General features: G+C 35.4%; 1 protein-coding gene across 1 annotated transcript in view; it reads left to right on the forward strand.

Moving 5' to 3' along the window:
• The window catches only part of LOC115229790 (trafficking protein particle complex subunit 8), a 96,113-nt gene that overhangs the window by 16,065 nt on the left and 58,799 nt on the right, over positions 1 to 21,249 (forward strand). The window contains exons 2-3 of the mRNA XM_029800109.2: positions 6,604 to 6,804; positions 19,485 to 19,574. Of these exons, the coding sequence (XP_029655969.2) occupies positions 6,604 to 6,804; positions 19,485 to 19,574 (291 nt within the window). The remainder of the gene's footprint in view (positions 1 to 6,603; positions 6,805 to 19,484; positions 19,575 to 21,249) is intronic.

Here is a 21,249-nt window from a genome sequence, read left to right on the forward strand (position 1 = left end):
TACAGTGAAGAATTCCGGGTAGAGGTAGGAGTCCACCAAGGCTCAGTCCTCAGCCCCCTCCTATTTATCATAGTCCTACAGGCAATAACAGAGGAATTCAAGACAGGATGCCCCTGGGAGCTCCTCTATGCTGATGACCTTGCTCTAATTGCTGAGTCACTATCAGAACTGGAGAAATTTCAGGTGTAGAAGCAAGGATTAGAATCGAAGGGCCTTAGAGTCAATCTAGCTAAAACCAAAGTCCTAATAAGTAGGAAGGTAGACAAATCACATACGCTTTCAGGTAGATGGCCCTGCTCAATCTGTAGAAAAGGTGTAGGTAGAAACTCTATAAGATGCACCAAGTGTAAGCTATGGACACATAAGAGGTGCAGCAATGTCAAAGGAAGGCTAACTAGGAAGATAGTTTTTGTATGTGGCAGATGCTCAGGAGCAATAAACACTGAAAATACTCTGAGACCAATTTCTGCCACATTCCAGGGAGAAAAACTAGAAATAATTGATAGCTTCCGTTACCTAGGTGACCAAGTCAGTAGCGGGGGCGGGTGTGCTGAAAGTGTAACTGTTAGAGTAAGAATAGCTTGGGCAAAGTTCAGAGAGCTCTTACCTCTCCTGGTGACAAAAGGCCTCTTGCTCAGAGTAAAAGGCAGACTGTATGACGCGTGTGTATGAACAGCCATGCTACATGGCAGTGAAACATGGGCCGTAACTGTTGAGGATATGCGTAAGCTCGCAAGAAATGAAGCCAGTATGCTCCGATGGATGTGTAATGTCAGTGTTCATACTCGACAGAGTATAAGTACCTTGAGAGAAAAGCTGGACCTAAGAAGCATCAGTTGTGGTGTGCAAGAGAGACGTTTGCGCTAGTATGGTCATGTGGTGAGAATGGATGAAGATAGTTGTGTGAAAAAGTGCCATACCCTAGCGGTTGAGGGAACCTGTGGAAGAGGCAGACCCAGGAAAACCTGGGACAAGGTGGTGAAGCACGACCTTTGAACTTTAGGTCTCACTGAGGAAATGACTAGAGACCGAGACCTTTGGAAGTGTGCTGTGCGTGAGAAGACCCGGCAGGATAAGTGAGTCCATAACCCGGGATGTGCCAGTCGACTTATGCATACCTTTCCTTCTGGGGACACAAAACTCTACTTGTGAAGACCTGTTGAGGCAAGTGAGAATCGAAATCGATCAACATCAATGGAAATTGCAGCTGTGATACCAGTGCCGGTGGCACGTAAGAGAACCATCCGAACGTGGCCGTTGCCAGCGCCGCCACGACTGGCCTCGTGCCGGTGGCACGTAAAAAGCACCATCCATTTGTAGCCGTTGCCAGCCTCGCCTGGCCCCCGTGCCGGTGGCACGTAAAAAGCACCATCTGATCGTGGCCGTTTGCCAGCCTTGTCTGGCACGTAAAAAGCACCCACTACACTCATGGAGTGGTTGGCGTTAGGAAGGGCATCCAGCCGTAGAAACATTGCCAGATCAGACTGGGCCTGGTGCAGCCTTATGGCTTCCCAGACCCCAGTCGAACCGTCCAACCCATGCTAGCATGGAAAGCGGACGCTAAACGATGATGATGATGATAGTATAACATTCTCTTATGTTATTCAGTACTCATTGTAATCCATTTCATTTAAATATTTTGTTATTGCATTCACATGTATTTAATAAGTATTTATAATGTTTCCAAAATGGCACATGAATTGTGAATGCTAGTACTGTAGGTACATGTTTTATGACCTCTAATTTGCTGTTTAACTGCTTTGAATTTATTTAGCATTTCTCTGTCTAAAATAAATGAGAAATATTTCAGCTGATCTCAGAAAATTAGGTGCATGTTTCATGAAAAGCAGTCATGTTGTAAACCATACAATGTCCAAAGTGAAAAGATATTTTAATTAAAGTACACAGTGAGTGTTTTTAGTCAATCCATTTTTAGAATTGGAGAAAAGAAATCATTTAAGTGTCTGTTATTTAACAACCCAATGAGTTTAACCAGATTGATTTTCTCAAATGTCCCAGAGGTCCTAGAGGATCAAATTAGTTGTAGGGGAGGATGTACAAAAAGTGTAGTAGCTAGGAGTAAGTATAGGATAAAGAAAATTCAGGAAGCTTTTATCTGTGTTGGCAATCCAAGATCTCTCTCTCCAAATGAAAGGAAGATTGTATGATGCATGTATACGAAAAGCAGTTCTACATGGTAGTGAGATTTGGGCCCTGAATGCAGAGGACATGTGAAGGTTAGAGAGAAATGAGGTTAGTATCCTCCACTGGATGAGTAACGTTAGTGTACATGTGCAACTGCTAGTGTGTTGAGAGAAAAGTTAGGTATGAGAGGAATTGGATGCAGTGTGCAAGAGAGAAGACTCTGTTGGTTTGGTCATGTGATTCAGATGGATGTTGATAGCCTCATGAAGAATTATCAATTACTCAAAATAGATGGAACTCCTGGAAGAGGGAGACCCAGGAAGACATGAGACGAAGTACTGAAGGATGGTCCTAGGACACTAAACCTTATGGAGGATATGACAAAGGATTGAAATATCTGGTGCCTTACTGTATTCAAGAAGACTCATTCTCCACAGCAGAAGTACTAATGCTGCTCTGCTTGCTGAAGAGGATTGGTCTGCAAGAATCCTGTGCTGGCACCACATAATAGTTCCCATACCAGCACCAGGTAAAAGCACCCATGCCAGTGTCACATAAAAGCACCTGTGCTGGTGCCACATAAATAGCATCCAACACAATCTGTAAAGTGGCAGGCATTAAGAAGGGCATCCAACTGTAGAAACCAAACCAAATCAGACTGAAACCTGGTGCAGCCCTCCAGCTTGCCAGCTCTGGTCAAACTATCCAACTCATGCCAGTATTGAAGACAAATATTAAAAGATGATGATGATAATTGATATGGAATCTTTTTTTGCTGTTTAACAGAATAAGCACTTCAAATTGAAAGATTACATCTCACTTGTAATTGCTAATTTCAATGATGGTAATAATCAATGATGTATTGGACTTGTTGGTCGATATTCACTCAAGTTCACAGTAACAGAAAAAGGTTTTTTGGAATTTCTTTTTCTTTTCTTTTTCTATTTTGTGTGCTGAAAGAATTAATTACCTTACAGAAAATAGTCATATAATTTTGAAAGTTAGATAAAATAGATGACAGACCTACGAAAAGGTGGAAAGAAATAAGATAAGGCAGATTTGTTGGTTGGATATATAATATTCATTTGAGAGATAAGCCAAGTTCATTGGTGCTAAGTTGGTTTGATTGAGCATTAGTTATAAACTGCTAATGAGAAATGCAACATGATAGTGTGGAGAGGCAATTAATATTTGCAAAGCATTTAACTAGGTTTAGCATGAAAATTATCTAGCTATGTTGCTTGTTTGTTTACACACATCTCTCATTTTTTTGGATTAGATGTTTCCTGTTTGGAGAACACTTGTGTGGAGTGTCAGTGGATTTTTCCCTGAGCCACATGCTATTGTCTCTGGTATACACTATTCATTCATTGTATGAATGACCAACTTGGTGTTGTATACTGTTTCACCATTATTGTTTTAGTATCCATTTCCCATGCTTACATGGGTTGGACATAATTTGTTGAGACAGATTTTTTATGGTCAGATGCCCTTCCTGTTGCCAACCCTTACAAGTTTTCAAGTAACTTAATATTTGCTTATGACCAGACATGTTTTCATGCAAGATTGGAAATGGATATCACTAGCATGATGGTGATATTGTTTACAATTATCATACAATGCCAAGGTGAAGACAGTAACACAGATACACACAATGAGTTTCTTTCAGTTTCCATCTGCTAGATCCACTCAAAAGGCTTTGGCCTGCATGGGATTACAGTAGAAGACACTTGCTCAAGGTACCATGCAGCAGAACTGAACTCAGGACCAAATGGTTGGGAAGCAGACTTCTTACTACACAGCTATGCCTTCTTGATCATGTAAGCAAAGGCACCACATTCAATTTAAATACCTCACAGCAGACATGATCAGTTGTTAACCCTCTATGAAGCTGAAGTAAGAACACTAAAGTACCACTTACATCTGAATGGGTAGTGCTGTATATCACTATACTGGGTCACATCCAAAAGTAGGCTGTTTGACTAACAGAAAATTCACTTACTAATACACTTCAGCTGTCTACCAATACATTGATCCTTTTCTTTATTACTACAACAATAACTTCTGCTTCTCTGAACTAGTTGCTGCACATTCTTTCCTCTGTTCTCTCTTGTCTTTCACCCACCTATTACTTTTACTGTCTCATATCATAGACCCTATACACGAGATGTTTTTTTTTTTTTCAGTCCTTCCTTCCTAGAATTGTAAACCTTTAGAGATTCCACATTTTTCCTTGAGACTGACCTGCAGATGTTACAGTTGACATTTATTACGTCAACTAATAGGTACATTCCAGAAGCTTTCTGACATTTTTCAGGAGATTTATTAAAATCAAAGAAGTATAAAATTCTAATCTCTGCCAAAATATGATACCCTGATTTTAATCCACTTGTGCATTCTGGCCACTTTGAGAAGGTCCCATAGAAGTCCTTCAAAGTAAAGGTGCTCAGGACCCTTGTCTCAAGCCTCCTTCATTTTTGAAATGACAGCTCCTCAGGTTCTTCTTTAGTTTGGGGAACAACCAAAAGTTACAGGAAGCAAGGCCCTGATTGTAGGGAGGATGAGGAACAGTCTTTATGACCATCTCTGACAAATAGATGGTTACCAGGATGCTCAGTTATGAGCATCCTGGGAACAAACTTGGCACAAATTTTGCACATGTTCAGATATTTATGAATAATTCTGTGTACAGTTGTCATACCAACTTCAAATTATATGATTATTTTCTTTATAGATAGGACAGTTTTCATCCAAAAAATTGTGAATTTTCTCAATCAGCTCTAATGTTTGGATGACTTTTTCTATCTCACACCTCATTGTCTCACTCCCTCTCTACCATTTTTTGAACTTCTTGTGCCAGTAAAAAAGTTAATCCATAAGTAGTCTGGTGCATTTCATAGTTTCTGTAATGTTTTTGTCCTGTTTAACACAAAACTTTATAGCAATAGTAAGCTTTAAAATGTCCTGACTGCATTCTGAAAACTAGTCAGCTGTGACTAGTGTGTGTTTAGTAGAGTGTGTTCAAAGTGCTGTTACAACCATCTCCTTCAGTCTGGAATAACAAAAGTTGGCAGGTCAGCTTCTTAGATTTATAGTAATGATATGCTAAAATTACAATAATCTGGGACAATTATGACTGCCTCTCCTAAAACCTTCTGGAATGTAACCTGTATATCAATCTTACCAGTTTCAGAAGAGCTATAATGGATATAATTACTGCCACCTTTCATCATCTTACTATCTTATGAAACAAAATTGTAATGGAGAACTAGTGAAGAAATATTACAAACTTGAAGGTTTTTCAGTAATCTTTATTCTTTAGTTTATCAGTATTGTAATATTATTGATTTATTATCTGATTTGAATTTGGAGACATCTACAATAATAATATTTATTTTTGTTTTTATTTGTTCTAAAACATAAAATTTGTTTCAAGTTCTTAAAGCAAATTTTGGAGTTGATAAAATGCCAATGAATTCCTTGGGTAGACATGCCTTTCCCATACTTTGTGATATTAAGACTGTAGAAATCATGATTATAATAATAAGTTCATGAATTTTTTTTTTTTTTTTGCTTTAGTTTGTATTTAACTGGTTAACTACAGAAACTAGGTTATTTATATTTTTAATATTAGATTATGTTCTGTAAACCATTTTCATGTTTAAAAAATTTACCTCTAACAGATAATTAAAAATATTAGATTTAAGTATTGGAAATTTTATTAGTCCACTTGTTTTGGAATTGCATGTATTGAAAACAATGAAATGGAAAAATGTTTTCAACCACTTCATATTGTGAATTAGCTTTTGTTACATTTTTTAATTTCACAGAATTTTTGAATTCATCTTCTGCTTCCAGGGATTTATTTGGTTGTGACGATAATGAAATTTAGTTACATTCTTCTCAATATTCAGGTTATCTCAGACAATGTCAGTACTTTGAATATGCTGGAAATATTTTATTTTACATTAGTAGATATTTTGAAGCATTGTAGTCTTCATAAATTTTATTATAAATGTAATGCTTAAGTCATATACTTATTTTTACTATTAGCACAATTGTGCTTTTTCTGGTAAAAGATTTTTTTTTTGGCAACAATAAAGTGAACATCTGCCTCATGAGCTATGTGTTTAAAACAAGTAATATAATTGGTGGATTAGTATTTTTTATGACCCTTTCTCTAAAGTACTGATGTTGTGTCTAGTGAGAAGAAATCAATATCTATGTGAAGTAGATGATCAATGGAGATTGCTATAATAAAATTACTTCAAACTAAATATTTTATTGTATCAAGTTAAATATCTAATTTTTCTGAGTTTAAATCATGCAGGTGCAAATACATGTACCAGTAATACATTTAGGACTAAATACTTACAATTCCATACAAAAGCCAAAATTAATCTTGTGCATATGATAAGCAAGTATTATTCTTTAACATACTCTATTTTCATCTTCCAGCTCATATTCGAGATCCCAACAATGTCCTTCACTCAATACATAACTTGAAAATAACAGTGAAAGATTTGAACACACCTCCCCCACAACAAGCTGTTGCTCGGAAAATGATGACCGATACTGTAGCTAGTGCCCAGCCTCAGCTATTGGATGGCAATCAAAGAAATGTTATCTCTGTGGGTGATTATGATCTGCAGCTAAGTGGTAAGTTACAAAGTTATTATTACAATGTGAGAGAGAGGTAGCATTATAAAGGCTTTATACATCTCTGAATAACGAACTTAAGTAATTTAAGTTTTTAAATATGGTAATTTTGCATGGCTTATGTATAATATTGTACAACTATTTAGTAATCTTTTTTTATTTCTATTTTGATAAGTACAGAGAAGTCTGTACTTTCGCTGGAAAGGTCTGATGAGACTGGAACATGTCTAGACTTGTTTCTCACATTTGCAGAAATAATTAAAATAATAATAATTATTGAACTAATGCTTTTTTTTGCCCTTAATATATACTTATTTTAAATTGTTTTTTTATACTCACTTTATATATAGTTGAGTGTCTCACTGAATTGATTTCACTTACTATTCAAACTAATTTTGGTGTTTGTCCTTTCAAGATTATTGATTAAAAGAGATGATTTTTAGAATGTCTTTGTTTTACCTCAGATTAGTCCTGATTGAGGAGACCTGTGATAAAAGGCATTTTCTAGGTAGTGTGTATTTAGGATTACATTATTCACTGCATGTTTTCCTTTGATAAGACAAGTAAATGTGAAAGGATGGATGGAGATTGATGATTTCAAGCAGATTAAGGAACTATGTAGAAGTTTCTTCTTTTGTTGACGTAGTTTTTAGTTTGTTGTTGAGCCCCAAATTAGCACTGATTAAGTAAACCTCTGATGAAAAGATTCCAAGTGTGATCAAAACAATATTTGAGATACATTGGGTGTGAAACAGTGATTTATCTAACTTATATGGTGATTATTCTCCTGAGTAGTATTCGAAGTCCATGTCGGTTGGTCACTAATTTATAACGATGTTGATTATCTGGTTTATAATGGTTTTGACTTGGAAAAGATAATAAATATAGATGTTTATTGAGTAGGAATCTATGGTGATAAACCCGTCACTTATAACTTAATTATAAGTATTATCACTATACATAAATCTTAACTCAGGCTGTTAAAAGGCTGTGATGAATTATACACACCAAGATGCGGAACATGCATGTGTGTTGAAGATAAATAAAGCTCGCTCTTTTTCACTGCTATAAGTTTCATAGTTGCAGAAATAAATTTCATTAACAGGTTGAAGAAAATGAAGAAAGAGAAATTATTTACTAAATTAGTTTATTTAATTTCATTTAACCCTTTAGTGTTCAGATTAATTTGTCAAATGTAATGCTTATCTGTTCACATGAATTTTGATTTATTCAGGTTCAAGTGGGGTGTCCACAATATTTGCTTGTAACTTTGTTAATTTTCTGCATATAGATTTGAAATTTTGTAAATGGGTGCTTATATGCCAGTGGTTTATAGTTAAGTAATTTTAGCTGATATTTCTGATTAAAAACAATAACATTATGAATAAACACTAAAATTCATATTCTTAATACATCTTACCTGTTTGATTTGTTACTAAAATTATCCCAGATGTCAACTGCCAACAATTTTATATTTTTCAAGACGAGGTACATTATTTTGAATTAAAATACAGGTGTAATCGGTACAAGATTTTATTTTTCTATATTTCATCCAAACATTTTTATTGAAAATAAAGTACAAAACTCTTTTACTAGTCAATATACTATTGGCTTTGTACTCTTATACAATTTAATGAATTCATTTACGTAACAAAATGCATCTAATAAAAAAAGCTCATTAACAGGTGAGACAAAGGTGAATACAGGTGTGTAACATACTGAAAATTAATATGCATTTCTCACTTTCAAATATTATTTATAATAAAATGAAAAGGAATATACAAAATAATACAGTTATGACATATTTCTGTCATGAAACTACCCAAAGCACCCTTTACACAAGGGCACTTCGCAAAAGGAACACATATATGAAGTCTTAATCTGATACCCTTTTTCAGTTTTTCTTTTTTGCAGTAAACACAGTCTGCAAACTTTTTTTTCTTCCATTTATCTTTTCCACTTTATGAAAGTCAATATTTTCTCTGTTGATATCCACCTCAGTTAATTTTGCTTTTCTCCCAGTTCTGTACTTTCTAGAAGAAAAGCCCTCACGTGACTGAGATGTGATGTCAACCCAAAATTTCAAATGGTCATAGTCCTTTGGTAGCAGAGGTACCTTGTGGCTTTTTATATATACAATATATGAATTTACTACAGTTAAATTAACTAAAAACCACAAAATGTACCTCCACCATTTCTTCCTAATTCGACCAACTTGGTAATATGTCCAATATTGGTCAGATTTATCAACCCCACCCATATATTTCTTATAGCAAATATTCACTAGGGGTTTCCCCTCAGCAATAACATCAGGTTGTTCATTAGAAGACAGAAATAAAATCTGTCTTGTCTTTGAAAGGAGTAGCTAATAAATTTTCTTTTTGCAATTGTAAAATGTCCACTCTTTTTTTTAAAAATTTTGTTTTCATTTCATGGGATAAACCTTTATGGTTTCCCATAACAGTACTGCACATGTAAGTGCTTACATGGGCAAGATTTTCTGCCAAAGCCACTGAAGGGAAAAAAAAAAACAATCAAAATAGAGGTGTTACTGTTGATGGTGAAATGGTTCAGTAAGAGACCCTACTACATCGTGTCCTAATCCATATGGTCTGTTTCCATTATATTTTTTTGCCTGTGTAAACATCGAAGTTTACACAATATCCAGTGTCTGATTCACAAACTTTCCATACCTTGATCCCCCATTTAGTAGGTTTGGTAGGCATGTACTGCTGAAAATGTACTCTGCCCTTATAGCCTATCATGGCTTCATCTACACTGAGATTTTTCCCAGGTAGATACAGTTTTATAATTATTAAAGAGTAAATCAATTACTGGACGTACTTTGTGCAGAGGATCGTAGTTTGGGTCGTTTTTGCTGGGGGCATTAGCAGAATCAGTTAAATGTAAATACTGAGATATTTTTGAATACCTCGTTTTTGACATTATACTTGAGATATGCAGATCATTATCAGGACTCCAGTAGTTCCACAGTCGAGGAAGCTGTTTAACACCAAACATAATATTGATTGTGAAAAACACTTTCATTTCCCCAGTATAAGTTGGCTTCCATAGTGGATCATTTCTTCCGTGAATAGAAATTATACGTTGCGCATATTTGTTTCCTCTGCAACATTTCCCAAAAAAAACTTTCTGGTAAAAATAAAAATATAGTCCAATGGTTGAGCATCAGGAGGTAAACTGTGTTGTGGACCAGTGTTTTCTATGAAATCGGGAATAGTGATTGGTGTTGTAATCTTTGACCATGTTGCCATGTTTATGATATCATTTTCATCACTTTCGTTCTCAAAATCTTCTTTGTCTGAATATTCACAAATATCGATATCAGATTCATCTGAAGACAAAATACTCTTGTTTTCATTTATGTTTTCTATATCGTCAAGAGTAAAACCTTCAAAGTCAGAATCGCTACTTGCTGATGCCATTTCATTAAAAACTAAGGTACAGACTTCTCTTCAGATGTTGAAAAAAATCATGTAGTCTAAACAATTTCACAGTATTTATACTTGAATAAATGCAGGAAAGGCTTCATCTCGCATTATCTCAAAGCTATGAGAATTCAATGTGATTTGTTTATTTTTTTAGTGATTTCGTAGAGCAGTCGGATATGGCTGGCTTGAACAAATAAAGAGGATTTAATTTTGGCTGGTTTGAACACTAAAGGGTTAATATTTACAGTACATTTATAAGTCAAAAGAAAACTGTCGTAGAGGATTACAACAAAATTTATATTAACTAATTCTTCCATACTAATCTACTAGAGTTTTACACCACAATTCAAAATACCCTTGTTGAATTAAGTAATAGATCTGGCATAAGAATAGCCAATATCTCAGAATGAGTGTTGTGGAATCAAGTGACAACCAACGAACACTGAGAGTTAGTTGTGGAGTTGAGTGACAACTAACAAACACTGATTAATCTCATAAAAATCAGGGTTTTTATAACTGCTCATACCTGAATTCTAAGAACCATATTTTGTGAAAGATTTCTCTGAGATGAAAGTTTAGAATTCAAATATGGGCAGTAATTTTAACCAATAGGAAACTAACAATCATACCTATTTGGGTAACCTGACCATTACATCATATTACCACTGATAAAGGTTTATTATGACTTGCATCACTACATAAGCCCTCAACCAGAAAAATTGTTAAAATTTTGCGAAAAAAAATATAATATAAAATTTCAATACATAGTTGGAATTAATATTTTAGCAAGTCAAATATACAAATTTACAAATGTATCCACATGTTAAATAAATGAAAATAACCACGCATCACGGTTTTACAATAATACAGCGTTCTTGGAAGGGTTATCCAATTGTTCAATACAATTTCTCTGGAAAAAAATTATAAAATCTTTTTTAAAAAAAAAAAATTCCAAGAATATATTCAAACAAACTGAGAAATTTTTTTTGGAAAATGTACAATTCTACCACTTCTAGTTTTCTTTTTGCTGGTAAGTGATTTTAAAATTGACTTGTGGATCCTTTCTTCAACCTTAAGAACTATGATGCATTTAAAGCCCATTTTCCATACTGGTGTCGGTTTGACAGGAACTGGCATACCAGAAGATAGTGCCAAGGTCTATTGCCTACTTTTGTATAGTTTCTACAACTGGATGCCCTTCCTATGCTAACCACTTTTCAGATTGTACTGGGTTCTTTTTAGGTGGCATCAGCAAGGTCACCAAGTAACTTGCAAAATATCACACCTCAACTGAAGAGGGAGTAGTATTGAGGTGGTTTTGTACCTGATGAGAGAGTATGATAGAGGGACAGAAACAGGTGTCTTACTGTCAAGAAGATATGAGGTGATATCAAAAAGTTTCTGGACTAGTTCTGTAATGTGCCAACAGATGGCAGTACATAGTTGCATGTGCAGTGAGAGCTAGCAGTGACCTTCATGAGGCAGTGTGCCAAATGACATCACAGGTGTTTATTTCGCAAGTTATGAAATTTGTGTTTTTGTGATCATGTATATGCTGTAGTCTACAATTTTGTAATGGACAGGAAGTTAGAACAAAGAACCGATGTGAAATTTTGCGTTAAAATTTGGGAATTCTGGTACAGACATTGAGCATGCTTCAGCAAGCTTATGGTGATGAGGCAATGGGTTGTATGCAATGTTTTGAGTGGCACAGGTGCTTCAAAAGTGGGAGAATATCTCTGAAAGATGATGAGTGATCTGGAAATCCTGCCACAAGTGTGACTCCCAGAAATGTGGTATTGTGCATCAAGAACTCATTCCCCAAGGCCAGACCGTTATTCGAGAGTTCAGCTGTGATGTTTTGAAGTGTTTGAGGGAGGACATTTGGTGAAAGTGACTGGATTTGTGGATTGTGAAGAGTTGGAGCTCTCCTCACTTGTGAGTTTCTTGCCAAAAACATGGCATTGCTTCCAAACCTGCACTATTTGCCAGATTTAGCAACTGCAGACTTCCATCCATTCCCTAAGATGAAAATATAGCTCAAAAGTCACCGTTTTAACACCATTGTTAAAATCCAGAGCAAATCGCAGAAGGTTCTTGACTTGGTTATGGAAAATAACTTTCAGGCTAGATTCCAAAAGTGGCAGGAACGCTGGGACTGGTGTATTGTTGCTCAGGGTGATTATTTCGAAGGTGAGTATGTTAAAACTTAGGAGAATAAGTTATTTTTTATTAAACATAACTAGTCCAGGAACCTTTTGATAACACCCCATGGCTACCCCAGTTGGAAAAGAAAGAGGGATGAATAGAGAGAGAAAATGGTGAAGATGTGTCAAGGCATACTCTCAACTTATAAGGTGTATGTAAGCGAAGTGGTACAAAGGATTAAATAGGGTAAGTGGGTAGGTAAATTCGCAAGAGTGCAAAAGGGAAGTGGGAGGAGGTAGGGCTCTACAGTTATATACATATATGTATGATACATCAATTTACACTTAAATACAACCACACACTCTTTTTCTCAGATATACACACACATGTGTATATATACATGCATATATTTATACATACTTACACATGCCTACACACACATCATCATCATACATAAAAATATATACATATGCATATACCTCCCCACCAGACAGTGAAACATTTAGATATATTGATGTAGATATATAAACAATTATATGCATAGAATATCAGATATCTATTGACATATACACACCTTGTGCATATAAGCAGTGTCTATACACAAATATATCAACAAAATATTTAGTTACTGTGCATTTATGAAATGTGTCAGGAATGCATAAAAGCATAAAATGATGCAGTATTCTATAATCAAGAACACTATAAAGCAAATGATATATAGATGTCATAGTGTGTAACATGTTAATGTAAAATAATAGTAAAACCCTACATACAATATAACAGTGTGTCAAAGTGCAGATGAGTATTTAGCAATAATCAATATATGATCAAATGAAATCATTAAGATATATAAGAATAATGTGTGTATACCATAGGTATATATGTGTGTGTGTGTGTAAACTATATATGTAGTGTGTGGTGTGTATATTATATGTGTATAATCATAATATATATGTGTGTGTGTGTGTGTATACATGTGTGTGTAGTGTGTGTGTGTATACATGTGTGTGTGTGTATACATGTGTGTGTGTGTGTGTGTGTGTATATGTGTGTGTGTATGTGTGTATATATGTGTGTGTGTGTGTGTATACATATGTGTGTTGTGTGTGTGTGTGTATATATATATGTGTGTAGATGTGTGTGTGTGTGTGTGTGTGTATATATATATGTGTGTAGATGTGTGTGTGTGTGTGTGTGTGGTATATATATATGTGTGTGTATGTATATACACATGCATGAAGTCATAGCCAACGATTGGTGTAGCAGCATCATAGTCACCTGCTACAAAGGCAAAGGTGACATTTAAGACAGGAATAATTACAGAGGCATCAAACTTCTGGACCAGGCGATGAAAGTCACAGAGAGGGTCATAACCCAATTAATTAGGGAGCGAATTAGCATAGATGAGATGCTGTTTAGATTTGTGCTAGACAGGAGCACGACTGATGCTGTATTCATAGTTAGGTAACTGCAGGAGAAATATCTAGTCAAAAATAAGCCCCTGTACTTGACTTTTGTCGACATGGTGAAAGCCATGGAACAGTCTCCTGCTCCATTATCTAGCAGTCAATGCAGAAGCTAGGGATAGATGAGTGGTTGGTGAGAGCTGTACAAGCCATGTGCAGGGATGCTGTCAGTAAGGTGAAGGTTAGCAATGAGTATAATGAGAAATTCAGGGTACAAGTAGAGGTTCACCAAAGATCAGTTCTCAGCTCACTCTTGTTCATCCATGTCCTCTGAGCAATAACAGAGGAATTTAAGACAGGTTACCCTTAGGAGCTTCTCTACACTGATGACCTTGTTCTTATAGCCAAATCCCTACCTTAACCAGATTAGAAATATCAGCCATGGCAGCAAGATCTAGAATCAAAGGACCTTAGAGTTAATCTAGCAAAAACCAAAGTCTTAGTAAGTAGGAGAGCAGACAAATCACAAATCCCTTCAGGTAGATGACCCTGCTCTATCTGTAGGAAAAGTATTGGTAGAAACTCCATAAGATGTACTTGGTGCAAGCTATGGACACATAAGGGGTGCAGCAATATCAGAGGATGGTCAACTGGGAAAGTGGTTTGTGTGTGGATGATGCACAGATACAATAAACACTGAAAATGTACAGAAAATAGACCTCATCAACCTCCAGGTGGGTAAGCTAGAGGTAATAGATATCTTCTGTTATCTTGGTGACCAAGTTAGTAGTGGGGGTGGATGCTCCTAGAGTATAGCTATGAGAATACGAATAGGCTGGGGAAAGTTCAGAGAGCTCTTACCTCTGCTGGCAACAAAGCGCCTCTCTCTCAGTGAAAGGCAGATTGTATGATGCCTGTGTGTGAACAGCTATGCTACATGGCAGTGAAACATGGGCTGTGATAGCTGAGGACATGCATAACCTTGAAAAAAAAATGAAGCTAGTATGTTTTACTGGATGTGCAATGTCAATGCATGTATGACAGTGTAAGCATCTTGAGAGAAAAGTTGGGCATGAAAGGCATAGGTTGCAATGTGCAAGAGAGACAACTGTGTTGGTATGGTCATGTGATGCATGTGGACAAGGACAGCTGTGTAAAGAAGTGCTGATCTCTAATTGTGGAGGGAACCTGTGATAGAAGTAGACCTAGGAGGACATGGGATGAGGTGGTGAAGCATGATCTTCGAACATTGGGCCTCATGGAGGCAATGACTAGTGACTAAGACCTTTGGTAATAAGGCATACTTGAGGAGACCCGTTAAGCCAAGTGAAATTGTAGTTGTGGGCCAATGTTGGTGTCATGTAACTGGTGCTGGTGGCATGTAAAAAGCACCTTTTGAGTGTTGGGCCTCATGGAGACAAGGTGGCTGATGCTGGTGGCATGTGAATAGCACCTTCTGAGTGTTAGGCCTCATGAAGGCAATGACAAATGACCAAGACCTTTGGTATTATACCATGATTGAAAAGACTCATCAAGCCAAGTGAAATCGTAGTTGTGGCAGATACTGGTGTCATGCAAATAGCACCCATGCCAGTGGCATGTAAAAGCACCCATTACACTCTTAGAGTGATTGGTGTTAGGAAGGGCATTCAGCTGTAGAAACCTTGCCAAGTCAGCCTAAAGTCTGGTACAGCTTGCCAGCCCTAGTTAGACTGTCCAACTCATGTCAGCATGGACAGTGAACATTAAATGATATGTACATATTTGTATAGGCCTACTCAGCAATAAATGTAGTCATAGAGATGATCAAGCTATTGCTGAAAGGGTAACTTGTGGTCAGTGTGGAATGACTTGTAGGTTCCTTGCAGGCCTTAACCCTTTCGTTACTGTATTTATTTTGAGATGCTCTGTGTTTCTTTCAATTAATTTTAAATATAACAAAGAATTTAGTAAAATAACTTAGTTATCATTCAGCTAATGTTAGGAACATAAATTGTGACTAAGGTTTGGTGGAAGATTTTAATTCAAAACTTATGAAAACAAGGCATTTGTTACTCAAAGCCAGAGGCAGTTTCAGCCGGGTTGGTAACGAAAGGGTTAAGAGCCATATCAGATGCCATCAGTTATGGGGAGACCAAATGTGAAATGGGTTTAAGAAGAGGTCTTACTTGGTCATGAGTCACATTCTATATGTATGTATATATACATGTATGCGTGTGTGCATGGGATGTTTCATGTTTTTGCATGATTTCTGTGGTTGAATTTACTCATACCAACTGTTTTACATAGTGTACTGGGTGTATTTTATATTGGCACCGGCACAAGAGATGTAGACATTGATTTTGAAGTTTAAACTTTTTTGTAAAATTTTAGCTTTTCAATGTTTTTGTATAATTTCTTGTTCATTTTGTGGTTGATGCATAACTAAGAAAGTAGGTGGGATATAGTGTATTTTTTGTGGCTTATAAAGGTGAGCAGAAATAAATTGTGAAGAAAGCAGTAGTTGGAGAATATTGAGGAAAGAAGCTGGACATTTATAAGGTGGTGGCAGAGAGGAAGCAAAGACTAAGGAAGATATTCTTCTGGCTGAGTAGGGATCCTTACTTTTCTTCATGTTAAGTAGTGAGGATTATTTTTATATTATAGTTTGGTTTCATTTAGACATCTATGTAAACACAGGTGTTATGTGGTTTGCATTGATCATTTGCATTCAAGCACACTGTCAGCTGAGCAAGAGTTTTTCTTTAAACACTGGCTTTGTAAATATAGAAGAATTTTAGTAATTGTTTAAATATTTCATTGGTAGCAAATGAACTTAGACACACACAAGTATTACTACAAATTTTATCTGCATCCTTGCAAGTTAGTACTCATGTCTTCATCAATGTGTGTGTGTGTGTGTGTATATATATATATATATTGGGCCATCCCATAATGTGATTTTTTTTTTATTCGGAGAGGGGGCGGATAAACTACCTGAATCAACTTGCTATAAAAGCAGGTAGTAATTTTATCTGGTCTTTATTCTTAGTGTAAGTTTTGAAGAGTGCAGTTCAATTTTAAGTTATTTTTTCAAAGCTATAACAGAAGTGACAAAGGAGCATATTCAGCATATTTTGCTTTATGAGTTCAATAAAGGCAACAACACAATGGAAAGTGCGAGGAATATTAATGCAGTATATGGGGATTGAACAGTAAGCGAAAGTCAGTGTCAATGGTGGTTCCAGAAATTCCAAGTCGGAAACTACAGCCTAGAAGACAACCTTTGTTCTGGAAGATCTGTAAAGCTTCGATGAGGATGTCCTGCAAACCCTGGTAGAACAAAATCTCACCGTAACTGTTGAACTAGATTAGAAGCTTGGATTTGGTCATTCAACCTTTCATCAACACCTGTGTGCCATCAGAAATGTCAGCAAATTGAGTCAATTTCTGAGTCTAATCGCATGCAGAAAGTGAATGTGTGCTTTTCTTTGCCATCATGTCTCACGAATGAACCTTTTTTGGACTGAATAGTGAATGTTGACGAGAAACGGGTTCTCTATAAAAGTGTCAGACATTGAAGACAGTGGGTAGGGAAAGGAGAAACACTGGCACCCCAGGCTAAAGAAGGTCTTCACCCACGTAAGATGTTATCTTTCATGGGATATGAAAGGTTTAGTCCACTTTGAACTTTTAAACCCAAACCAAACAATAACAAAGGAGATCTGTGAGCAGAGTTTTCTATTTGAGTTATAGAATGTATGCATGTGTTGGTTGTATCTTGTTTTGAATTCAATAACAGTCAAACCTATTTTTGAAACAGAAGTTGGTGTTATAGCATAAGTGATTAACACTGTGCCATAGGTTGTTATTAACAAGGCAGTTTCTATTTGGGGGGCAGGATTAAGAAATGTTTCAATTACAATTTGTTGGGTTAGGTGTGACATTTTGGTTTTCATATTTAGATAATTTAACTGATTGTAATTAGCAATAGCTTTTCTGCAAAATTGCTTATAATATTCTAACATTATGTTTGTACCAAGTTGTGATACTCACAGTTAGTTGGTCTTTCTGTAGGATACTGAAGCATAAGCTGTCTATAACTGTTGGGAGTTGTAGGTTGATGGGTGGACTGAATAAAATGTATTTTTTTGTTTGATATTGTTTTATTTGTGAATTGAACTTTGTCACTGTACCTGCTATTATGAAGTGCTTGTTCTAAAGTCTTGTGATTTTCTTGAATACAGGTTTATTGGATAACAGAATCTTAAATGTTCTTAACTAGGTTTTTAATATATTGGGGTGGTTGAAGAATTTATGAATTGTATTTTTTATTTTGTTTTTTTTTAAATTTTTTAAAAATAAGTTTTATCTATGGAGGGTTCTGAGTTGATGTCTATGAAGTTAACTGCTTTAAGATGTATGGCAATTGTAATAGAGAATCCTAAGATTCTCTCTCTCGTCCTTCCCATCTCTACTGGATCATTATTACAATTTTGCTGTTTTTCATCCTCCCCACTGTTTTGCACTACCAGTCCTTTCTTACCTGCCCTAATTTGTGTCATTGTTCATACCTTATTTACCATTTACTACAGCCATCCCTCACTCATGTCCTATTTTTGCAGTTTTCATCTGCTTTCTTTCTTTCTTATCCTTTGATGCTTAATTTTCATAGTATTTCACCTTCTCATCCATTCATATTTCTAACCATCTCTCACTCTTCTATATGCTTCTGCAACTCCTACCCATCCTCATTCCCTGTTATGTCCTTACCTACCTTGTATCAAGGGGATCCACCTTGACATTGCTTCACCATTATTTTTATCTTCTCTGCTCCACCTTGACTACTCTCATTCTCTCTTCTATGTGTGTAGCTATGTAGCTCTTCTACAGTAAGAAACTTATTCTGTTCTGGCCTTTTATTTCATACTTTAACTCCTTATCTAACATAAAGCCACCTCTCCTTCTTGACTGTTGCTCCATTCAGACAAAAGGGATCTTAGTCTTGCAATCTGCATGATGACTTCACTAGTGCTGGTGTCATGAAAAAAGCACTCAGTACATGCTTAAAGTGGTTGCTGTTTGGAAGGGCATCCTGCCGTAGAAACCATGCTAAAGCAAACATTGGAGCATGATGCAGTTTTCAGATTTGCTAGATCCTGTCAAACTATGCAAGCTATGCCAACATGGATATGTAATGATGATGTTAATCATGACTCTAATCCAAAATTGATGAATTTAAAGCTTGTTCTATTTATGTCAAGATTTGAAAAATACCCCCCCCCCCCCCAAAAAAAAAAAAAAATTTAATAGCTGTTAGAAAATTTCATACTACCATCAATTATCTACTTATACATTATTTCTATGCAATATAATTGTATTTATAATTATTTACTTTCCAAAAAATTTGTTCTGATTTATGCAATTTTTTTTAATTAATACATTTCCTCTTAAACAATTTAATCTAAAATATAAATGGTAACCAATTCATTTAATTGAGTTGCATCAAATTTTATTGTTAACAAGCTGTTAAAATATTTGAATTTACATTTTTATTTTTTACATCAGTACATTCTTAGTATTGTTTTCATTTGTATAGACAATTTGATTCATTCAAAAATACATAAAAAAAAAGATTTTTTTAAAAATTGGCTATTTTTTAATTTTCTTTTTTTTTATAATTCTATCTTTTCAGCAACCACTCCATGGTTTGAGGCATATCGGGAATGTTTTCTTCATTTACTGCCGCCATCTGATCATGAATTCCTGAACCATTCTATTGCATGTATCCTTAAAATACCACATAGTCATCTTTTTAATATATTAGCATCTTTCTTGAAGATGTTTTATTTTAGGGAATTAGAAAGAAAGTACTTAAAGTTTTGGAGTATTCTTTTGTATTGAAATTGTTTGGCTTAAATTTCATCTTGGGAAAATGACCTTGACATTCGAGATATAGCTTTAACTTGTTTCAGTCATTGGACTGTGACCTTCCAGTTAAACAAATCAACCCCAGTATTTAATTTTTTTTAGTCTGGTCTTTATTCTATCAGTCTCTTTTGCGAAACTGCTAAATTATGAGGACATTAACAAACACCAGTTGTCAGTCAGTGAGTGGGGCAATAAACACACACAAAAATGCACACACACACACAATATATCATTATTGTTTAATGTTCACCTTCCATGCTGATATGGGTTGGAAGGTTTGACAGGAGCTGGCCAGGAAGGGGCCTGCACCAGACTTCTGTGTATTTTTATGGCTGTACACACACACACACACAAACTGGCTTCCACACAGTTTCTGTCTATGAAATTCACTCACAAGACATTGGTTAGTTCAGGGCTATAATAGAAGCCACTTGTCCAAGGTGCTGCACAGTGGGAATGAACACAAAGCCATGTTATTGCAAAGCAAGCTTTTTAACCATGCAACCATCCCTCTAGATAAACACATTAAAATTTTTTATTTTGAAATTCACTTAAACTTTTCTTTTCTTATTGAGATTTTTTATCAATAAGATAATAGTACTTATATAGGATAACTGATATTATAAAATCATGTTTGTTTCTATGAGAAATTGCTATAAAAAAACAGACTGCTTTAGAGATATCTGAATATTTATAAATTATCATTTATTTGGATTTTTATAAATATCTATTTCTATAAATGGAAATAGACTTTCAAAGGTAAACTGAACATGCACATGAGTATTTTGGGAATTGTTATATTTTCTAAACAAGTTATGTGAAGAATTTATTCTGACAAATGAATTTAAAGATTATATTTTTTTTTAAATGTTGTTTTTGTTCCTTAGTTGAATAATTTACAATTATATTTTTAATCAAAGATCCATAAGTACTGTTACTGAACATTATGATCATCAATTTGAGGCAGAAAATATCAATAGATTCACTGACAGTCTGTGAGACTATTGGTCTTTTTTTTCTTAAACCTTTCACATTATAATCTTGGCAGTTAATTCATAAGCCAGAGATAGTGTTGACACTGTGGTTGTGTATTGGTGCAGGTGTGGCTGTGTGGTTAAGTTTGCTTCCCTACCATAAGCTCTTGAGTTCAGTCCCACTGTTTGGCACCTTTACAAGTGTTTTCTTCTATAGCTTCAGGCCAATCAAAGTCCTGTGAGTGAATTTTGACTGATGAGTGCACAAGTTAAATTAGCAGAAGAGAAAAAACTAAAGTAATATAGATTATGCTATGCTGAAGAAAGAGAAGCTGTTCTTCATTATTTCAACATGGAAGGCAACAGATACCAATATGAATGAGCTTAAGGTTCAGTGTTTTTTATATGTTGCCAGATCAGTGCTTGACTACTTTTTTCCTCCAGTGAAACTGGATCTCCTGAAAGTTTTTTTTATCAAAAAAGCTAATTCATTGGGATTGTCCATATCACCAATTTGTTATATATTTGTAGATCTTATTTAATAGTAACATTTAT

This window comes from Octopus sinensis, linkage group LG1 (genome assembly GCF_006345805.1).
Source record: "Octopus sinensis linkage group LG1, ASM634580v1, whole genome shotgun sequence".
Taxonomy (NCBI): Eukaryota; Metazoa; Mollusca; class Cephalopoda; order Octopoda; family Octopodidae; genus Octopus; species Octopus sinensis.